At 39.4% G+C, this 9,753-nt stretch overlaps 1 protein-coding gene across 1 annotated transcript; it reads left to right on the top strand.

The window, feature by feature from the left end:
- The first annotated feature begins 734 nt into the window (after positions 1-734).
- Positions 735-1,376, top strand: LOC138905125 (uncharacterized). The gene has a single exon (XM_070193629.1). It carries the CDS (start codon positions 735-737, stop codon positions 1,374-1,376), a length of 642 nt encoding a protein of 213 aa, XP_070049730.1.
- Positions 1,377-9,753: the final 8,377 nt, after the last annotated feature.

Raw genomic sequence — 9,753 nt, 5'->3', positions numbered from 1 at the left:
CCCTGGGGCGATTCATCTTGAGGTCCTCTGATAAGGGTCACCGATCTTTCTCATTGATGAAGAAGAAAAATAACTTCACATGGACCCCGGAATGCCAGCAAGCCTTGGAAGAGCTTAAACAATACTTATCGAGCCCGCCAATACTTCACACGCCAAGGGAGGACGGACAACTTTACTTGTACTTGGTAGTATCTAAGGTAGCGGTAAGTGGAGTCCTAGTCCGAGAAGAACGAGGTACGCAATTTCCTATTTATTATGTCAGTCGGACCTTAGGTTAGGCCAAAACTATATATCCCCACCTAGAAATATTGGCGCTCTCTTTGATAAGCGCCTCTAGGAAATTAAAATCATACTTTCAAAGTCACCCCATATGTGTAATAACAACTTATCCATATCGAAATATTTTGCATAAACCCGAGATTTCGGGACGGTTGGCCAAGTGGGCCATAGAAATCAACAAGTATGATATTGAATATCGACCCCGAACAACAACTAAGTCTCAATTTTTGGCAGACTTCGTAGCTGACTTTACGCCGGCTCTAGTACCCGAGATCGAAAGAGAACTATTGATAAACTCGGGTATGTCAACTAGAATCCGGACCCTCTTCACGGACGGTGCTTCGAATATAAGAGGGTCCGGACTCGGCATCGTACTAAAATCACCCACATGCAACGTGGTTAGACAATCTGTTAGAACAGTGAAATTGACTAACAATGAGGACGAATATGAGGCCATGATTGCAGGTCTCGAACTAGCAAAAGTCTTGAGAGCGGAGGTGATCGAAGCCAAATGTGACTCCCTCCTCGTGGTGAATCAGGTTAACAGAACCTTCGAAGTTAGGGAAGAACAAATGCAAAGATACTTGGATAAGTTACAAGTAACTTTGCATCGGTTTAAAGAATGGACTTTGCTACATGTGCCTCGAGATCAGAATAGTGAGGCTGATGCCCTCGCAAACTTAGGGTCATCGGTCGAGGACAACGAGCTCAATTTGGGGGCCATCGTGCAACTCATAAGGTCAGTAATCGAAGAAGGTCACGCTGAGATAAAATCCACGAGCTTGACCTGGGATTGGAGAAATAAGTACATAGAGTATTTGAAAAACGGAAAGCTTCCCCCAGATCTGAAAGAATCGAGGGCCCTATGCACAAAAGCAGCACGATTCACTTTAACCGAAGATGGAACCTTGTTTACAAGAATGTTCTATGGTCCATTAGCGATATGTTTGGGACCGGGAGACACCAAGTCAGTTCCAAGGGAAGTTCACGAAGGTACTTGTGGAAATCACTCTGGTGTTGAATCATTGGTTCAAAAGGTAATCAGAGCCGGCTATTACTGGATCGACATGGAAAAGAATACGAAAGAGTTTGTTTGAAAATGTGACGAATGCCAAAAGCATGCACCAATGATTCACCAGCCCAGAGAACTGCTCCATTCAGTCTTGTCACCATGGCCATTCATGAAGTGGGGAATGGACATCGTTGGCCCCCTTCGATTGGCACCAGGTAAAGCTCAATTTATTTTATTTATGACTGATTATGTTTCTAAGTGGGTTGAAGTGTAGGCTTTCGAGAAAGTTAGGGAGAAGGAAGTCATTGACTTCATTTGGGATCACATCATATGTCGATTCGGGATGCCACCCGAAATTGTGTGTTATAATAGGAAACAACTCATTGGCAACAAAGTCACCAAATTCCTCGAAGATCATAAGATCAAAAGAATCATATCAACACCTTATCATCCTAGCGGGAAAGGGCAAGCCGAATCAACCAACAAAACCATCATCCAAAATCGCCCTTATCCAATTAGCTGCCCAAAAGCAACGAATCAACAAATACTACAATCGAAGAACTAATCTTCGATATTTTAATGTCGGGGACTTAGTGCTAAGAAAAGTCAACCGAAATCCTAATGAAGGAAAATTGAGTCCGAATTGGGAAGGACGGAACCAAATTATCGAGGTCACCGGAAAAGGGTCTTACAAGCTCGGAACAATGAATGGGGAACAACTACCAAGCAATTATAACATATCTCGCCTAAAACGGTATGCCTTTTTTTCATTCCTTTTCTATTTTCAGATTAACACATGTAGGTGGTCGACAAGAAACGACGATAATATTTTTAGCGAACGGCATGAAGTTTTTAGATCTGAAAGTATGTGTTGCACTCTTTTTCCTTCAGACTGAGTTTTATTCCAAATGGATTTTTTTCGGTGAGGTTTTTAACGAGGCAACAATGAATCGTGCTAACTTAGAATCAAGCCCGATTATGAATCGGCACCAAAGATCAATCCAATAATATTCAAGGTTCCTTTGCAATCAACCTTGAATACTGGGGGACTACTTTAACGAGAAGACTACTTCACAATGGGATGGTCTCGATAGATAAGATTTATTGTAAAGGTCAAACGATTAAAACGAACCATACCCACAAAGATTGCTCGGGCCCCATTTTTTATCAAGAATAAAGAAAAGTACTTTGCTTACAAACATCTTATGTTTTTAAAATTGAGCTCAAAGAGCAGTGCTTAACCGGAATATGAACGATTGCTCCCTCACTTGGGGGCTGTCGTCCAACTCAAACAGCTCAAGTAATCGGGCCTCGGGCGAAAAATACCTAATAGGCAACTCCCCGACTTCTAAAGATCACGGTCATCCCGATCGGTGACTATTATCTCAGGCAAGCCCGAATAAAACGGGGAAAAAAGCCTAATGGGTAGCTCCCGAACTAAAAGGCTATGGCCAACATAACATGGTTAGGAGACGTCCGAAATTCGTAACAAATATAGGCCTTCGAAAATTAAAATATTCTTTCACAAACCGGTTCTAAAGGTTACCCTCGGTAAAGTCTCAAACTAAAGATATTTTCGGAGAAAAACTTGGGTAACACCGAACCCCAATAACGCCTTAACCCAGAAAGGCAGTAAAGGCAAGGTTTGTTCGAACCCTCGAATACAACCTTATTGTTTTATGCTAAAGCATTTCAAAATTTGTAAATACAATTAACAAAGCAAAAGGAAAATATGAGAGATGAAAGAGAAAGAAAAACCTTATATTTATATACAAAAGTTTTATACAAATACCAAATCGGCCTAACACAAAAACTTATAACGGCCTCAGAAAAAATGCAAAAAGTAAAAAGTCCTATATGGCTTGGTCTTCATCGGAGGTTATATCTCCACCCTCGGGATTTCTCTGTCTTCGGAATCACTTGAGCTATCGGAGTCATCCTCAGGGAAGGCCAGCCTTCGGGCCCTGGTTTCCTCTGCTTTAGCATGACGAGCTCAGCCATTATATCGAAACCCTGGGCATTAACTCCCTCAAGAGCCTCCCTTCGAGCTTGCCATTTTGCATGATCCACCATGCCCTTGGCCTTGGCCTGAATGGCCTCAACGTCAAACTGGGCCACTTTAGCATCAGCGTTTGTGTTGTCCATGGCCACCTCGGATCTGGCCACGTTCACCTCGAATCTGGACACTTCAAGATCATTGGCCAAGCTTTTCTTGTCAGAAACGGCCAAATCCAACCGAGACTGAAGCTCCTTGATCTTCTCGACATGTACCGAGGCCTTCTCTTTTGCAGCTCGAAGCTGGGTCTCGGCCAACTCCAATTGCGCTTGGATGGTCTCCTTTTTCGAGGCTAGGATGTCCATGTTCTTTTTGAATTCTTCCGCCTTGGCCTGTATCGCATCTACCTGCGTCTGGAGCCGTCCGATTTGTTCGAGCCTCTACCGAGCCTCTATAACACGAGTCCTTCGACCCATTTTCTAAGATCCGGAATCTGGTCCAGCATCTGGGCCACAGCTGTAATGCCAAAAAATATCAATAAAAAAGAAATGAGAAGAAAAGCAACGAGATTAAAACCTTCTGAGCAAAGTGCTACTTACGTTTCATGTTTCATTTCTCGGGAAATGACATGTATTCAGTAGGGATCAGATCCGAATTCCTTACTCGAACAAATCGACCCATCCAACCTCGGTCCCGACCTTCATCTATGCTCGAGAACAGAGCCTTATTGGCTCGGCGAGCAAGCTTGATCAACCCCCCTCGATAGAGTCGGGGACTATAGAGGAGCACAAGGTGGTCGAGGGTAAAGGGACATCCCTCGATTTTGCTTACAAAAAATCGGAGGAGAATCACTATTCTCCAGAAAGAGGGGTGGATTTGGCCGAGGGTCACATCATACCTTTTACAAAAAGCAATAATGATGGTATTTAAGGGACCCAATATAAAGGAGTAAGTGTAAACACTTAGAAATCCCTCCACGAAGGTAGTGATCGATTCCTCGGGCGAAGGAACTACCACATGCTTATCGACCCAGTTGCATTCCTGTTTTACCCTAGGGAGGAGTTTTTCGCTGATGGTAGATATGTACCTCGAGACCGGTTCACATCGGCCCACTACCAAAAAGGTTTTTTCTACCCTAAAATCAGTAACAGTCGGGTACCCTGCCAGAACGAATTCCTCAGGGTGAGGTTGCGCCGCAGCCTCACCGCCGGCGGGCCGTGATGAAGAAGCAGATTCCTTTTGCAGTACAGTTTTGGAAGTTTTCTCCATTTATGAGCAAAGGAAAAGAGAATTAGGATGATATGCGATTTGATTAGAGTTCTAGAAATTTTGGTGTAAGAATTGTGGAGCAAAGGGATTTTTTTCTGAAGAAGAAGCAAGAGTAGAAAGAGCTTTTGAGTGTGAAAGTTTGAATACTTATAACTTGGTGATGACGGTTTAGAACTGGTAGTGGCCGACCAATGGCTGACAGGCATTTAATGCCTTGGTAACTGGACCGATGGGATATTTTGTCACATACGTCATAATCGGGCTCGTCGCTGACGTCATTACCCATCTAGTCGGAGTTCAGAAATTCATATCGTTTCTCGCCATCTTCTTTCCAAGAAACGAGGGGACTATCTGTATACGGTCAAAATCGAGCCTGCCTTTCATGTGATTTATCGAGAGTAGAACGTGGCTGTACAAAGTTCAACCTCGTGAATATCGAACCATAATGCGAAGTTAGATTGTCGAATCCGTGACTGAGAGACCGATCAAAGATCAAGATCGAGAAAAATAGAGACCGATCAAGCTCGAGATCGGCCAAGATCGAGGAAAGCTTATCGAGCCAAAAAAACAAAAAGCCGAAATATCCGCAATTAGGCGAGAATCTTGGCAAAAATCCCAGCGCATATCAAGGAGAGACCAATTAATTAATCTATCATGAGATTCCTTGTTGTATTTAGAAATTTTATTAAGAATAGGACTTCCCTCTGCTATATAAAGGGAGTCTGATCATTTGTAGAGGGATTCATTCATAGAATATAAAGCAATATACTGCCTTTCTTTTGGTTTTCAATATCCAGTCATTTTGTTCTTGTATCAGTTTACCCTCCATTTAGTTTGAGGGTGATCAAATTTGAGGGCCAAGGCTAATTGATTCATTCTGTTTGCATTCATTTCGTTTATAGCTAATTTCGATACTAATATTCATATTTTTTTTATTTGTACCAAGCTATATCACGTATCCTTAAAATCACGTACAAATTCAATTGTTATCCATTTTTCGAGTAAACAAAACCCTAGCTCCGCCTCTTATCTTTGATTGAAGTGCATTGGAAGGGATGCACATTCGAGGCAGAAGCCATCTGCAACCAAAGTAACGCGTGAAATTCTGAGAAGAACAAGATTAATGTGCCGGAAAAAAAAGGGGTATTATCACTCTTAACCCGCGCCAGAAACTATTTACATTTGGTGTGTATAAAATTTGTATATTTTTTGTATATAACATACAGAATATATATATACAAAAAATATACATATTATATATATTTTTTCGGCAATTATTTTTAGAGCGACAAAAGTACCTATAACGCACTCTTAGCATGCGCTATACAAGTTTGGGCTACCGGCCGTTAACTAAGATTTTCTGCACATTAATCCCAGCTCCACCTCCGATCTTTGGCAGAAATCTTGGATGCATGCACTTACTGACTCGTATTCTTCATTAGAAGGGATGCACGTTCGAGATATTTAGTGAAACCGTATTATTCAAACTTATGTGTCCACAAAAAAAGCGAAAAAATCAAGTCCTGACAGGTTTTAGTGAATTCACCTGAATAATACAAATAAGCATAATATATGATTGACTATGTTCCGGAATTATCCTGTTGAAAGAAATAGAATGACGGAGACAAAATATTCAGCAAGCAAATTGGAGTTTATGTGATTGTAACTCATAGGAAAAGATGATGCAAAGGTTCTTAAATTTTTGTTGGATTTTTATAACTTACAACACCATTATACATTCTTTGTTCCCCTCCTTGTACATTAAGCTAGTCAATCATCACCACTCCAGTAATTTCAAATTTATTAGTTTTTAGCAAGACATTAATACCTAATTCCTTAGTTGCCTTTTGGTAGCTAATAATCATCTTTCTAATCATTTGATTTTAGTATTATTAATCTCATGTTTGAATTTCTTTTTATTCCTTTTTGATTCCCTTTGTTGGAACCGTTACTTTTTTTGTTAACTCGAACTCACGATTATGAGATTGTAAGTGGATGTGATGACCATCTTAGCAACTCCTTTTGTCTATCATGTTTGATTCATTTCATCATTTGGCTTATTTCCAAGTCAAGTAACTCCGTACGTAGTTGTGCAATAGTAGACGCATCAATATTTATAAATACTTAAACAAAAAGTCTCCTTTGAGTAATTAAGAACTAGATCATCTTTCCGAATATTTTGATTTTAGTATTGTTAATCTCGTCTTTGATTCCTGGGCTGACTTACAACTGTCAGGCATCTTTATAGTTGACACTTGACAATCCCAATATGTTTTATTTTATTTGAGTAATTAAGAATTAAATCATCTTAGCTTTCCGTATATTTTGCGTCGAGTATTGTTAATCTTGTCCTGCACTAATTGATTGCACAATAATAGTTTCAATCTATTTTGCGTCTAGTATTGTTAATCTAGTCCTGCACTAATTGATTACACAATAATAGTTTCAATCACATTAGTACTCTACACATGAGAACCATGAAAACTAGCAAAGTCCATCTGAAAACTTATCTAGCCGCCATGTGAGAGAAATTACTAGAACACAAGTATTAATCAGATACCTCACAAAATTAAAGTATATGCTTATGAATTGTACAAGTCTTGCCAGCTGAATACTCTTATTTAGGGAAAAGGGATATATGCATAATTTCCAAGTGGGAGAAATTTTCTACCACCCCAATATTAATTGGGATAATTATGTCACGACTCGGAATTCCCACCCTCAGGACCGTGATGGCGCTTAACATTTCACTTGCTAGGTAAGCCAACGTTAGAAATAGTTTTAGCCATTTTAATAAAAGCAATTAAGTGATATCAAGAAACTGAATAAAACCGAAATAGAGTGAGTAAACTCAAATAACAATGATGTCTAGATACAACCCCATAACTGATGTCACAAGTACACGAGCGACTAGAGTACTACAAATAAAAGTCAGAATGAAAGCATAACTGTCTGAAATACAATAAGTAGCTAGAGAGATATGAAAGGGGAATTCAGGGCTGCGAACGTCATACAGTTGTACCTCAAGTCTCTATAAAGCAATCAATCCGAGCAATCTACTGACCGCCGCTAGGACCGACTCCAAAATCTGCACAAGAAGTGCAGAGTGTAGTATGAGTTCAACTGACCTCATGTACTCTGTAAGTGCCGAGTCTAACCTCGACGAAGTAGTGATGAGGCTAAGACGGGTCACCTACAATAATCTGTACGCAGTATAATAATAATAACAGGAAAGGAATACAGAAAAAGTAAGGCAGTTAACTTATGAAAATAAACTCAATCCTCGAAATCAATAAAACCAGAAACCTCAATCCTCAGAAACTCGAATGAAAACACTGAAAGCTAACACAATGCAACAATGAATACGAAACACACAATCTGTTGCGGCGCGCAACCCGATCCCACCATACAAACACAATCCTCTCGTATTTCACCATATCAATATCACGAATAATATGTAAAATCCGTTGCGGCGCGCAACCCGATCCCACCATATAATCAGAATCAATATCATAATCCTCTCTTATTTTACCGTATCAAAATTACATATAAAATATGTTGCGGCGTGCAACCCGATCCCACCATATTAATATCAATCCTCCCTTATTCCACTTGTTGCGGTGTACAACCCGATCCATAAATAAAATCAATAAATGTAATCAATTCAACAACTCAATTCACAAGAATCTCTATGATTAAAAAATATGAAACTAAAGCCATAAAGGAACCTCGTACCAAATCAAAGAGTGCTACAATTAATACAAAGCAACAAGACAAGACAAATATATGACAATTAAAGTGTACAAGTTATAAGACAAGTAGAAATTAACCATGGAAGAAACGAGATTTCAATACAAGAGTAAATAAATGACAAATAACAAGTTACAGCATAGAAAGTAATTAAGACATGTAATAGTTAAGACATAGAATGAGATAATTAATGAAATACGGGAAAGCATGAAAACAACTATTTTGACGGCGTATATATACTCGTTACCTCCCATATACGCCGCTACACATGTAATTCACATAACACATAGCTCAAGGGTTCCTAATTCCCTCAAATCAAGGTTAGACCCAATACATACCTCGCTCCACAATCAAATCAAAGCTCAACCTGGGTCTTTCCTCTAAAATTCGCCTCCAAGTCAATCGAATCTAACCAAAATCGATTGAATAACATCAAACAATGCTAGGGAAAACAATTACAATTTACAATAAATAAAGTTAAGGTCTTTACTCTTTTTTCAAAAAGTTAACAAAAGTCAACCCCGGGCTCGCTTGGTCAAAATCCAAGATTCGAACCAAAATCCGAGATTCGGACCAAAACCCGATTACCCATTCATCCTCGAGCTCGATTATGTGATTAGTTTTGAAGTCCGACCTCAATTTGAGGTCTAAATCTCAAATTTACAAAAATTCTAATTCTACTCAAATTCCTAATTTCTACCATGAAAATTCTAGATTAATGTTGAAAACACTTGGAAAGTAATGGGTAATTTAAAAGAAATAGATTAAAGTTGCTTACCAATATTTTTGGAAAGAAAATCCTCTTAGAAAATCACCTCTAAGATGTTTAGGGTTGAGAGTTTGTGAGAAATGAGTTAAATCCCGTCTTCTCAACTTTTTGTCCTGGCGCAAATGTCGCAAATGTGAACCCCGCAAAAGCAAGAAATCCATCAGAAATGCAAAGAAACCCACATCTCTGTTGTCATCGCAATTGCGATGATTTGTTCGTAAATGCAAACATTAGAACTTCGCAAAAGCGATCAATTGATTGCAATTAGGATCTCTGTTGTTCCGAGACCCTATTCGCAATTACGAACAAAATGTTCGCAAATGCGATCATGACAGACTTGGCCAGATATCGCATATCAACTCCGTATTGCACCAAATTTTGCAGACAAGTCATAAATACATAAATGAACCTATTCCAAGTTTCGGCACCGAAATCCGACCCAGGTATCAAATAAGTCAAAGTTAGAAATTCTTTTAACCTTCAAATTACTTCAAATTCTTTTACGCTAAATCAAGTTATGGACCTCCAAATTCGATTTTAGGCATACGTCTAAGTCGTAAACCACAACACGGACCCACCAAAACCGTCAAAACACTGATCTAGGTACGTTTACACAAAACGCTGACCGTAGTCAACTCAAATGAGTTTTAATGCAAGATTTTTACATTTTCATCAATT

This window comes from Nicotiana tomentosiformis, chromosome 2, assembly GCF_000390325.3.
Source record: "Nicotiana tomentosiformis chromosome 2, ASM39032v3, whole genome shotgun sequence".
Classification (NCBI taxonomy): Eukaryota; Viridiplantae; Streptophyta; class Magnoliopsida; order Solanales; family Solanaceae; genus Nicotiana; species Nicotiana tomentosiformis.
Note: the sequence above shows the minus strand (reverse complement) of the source record. Positions and strands in the feature narration are given on the sequence as shown.

What these genes read in the sequence shown, in the direction of transcription:
- LOC138905125 (XM_070193629.1), top strand. Translation starts at nt 735, where the DNA reads ATGATTGCAGGTCTCGAACTAGCAAAAGTCTTGAGAGCGGAGGTGATC.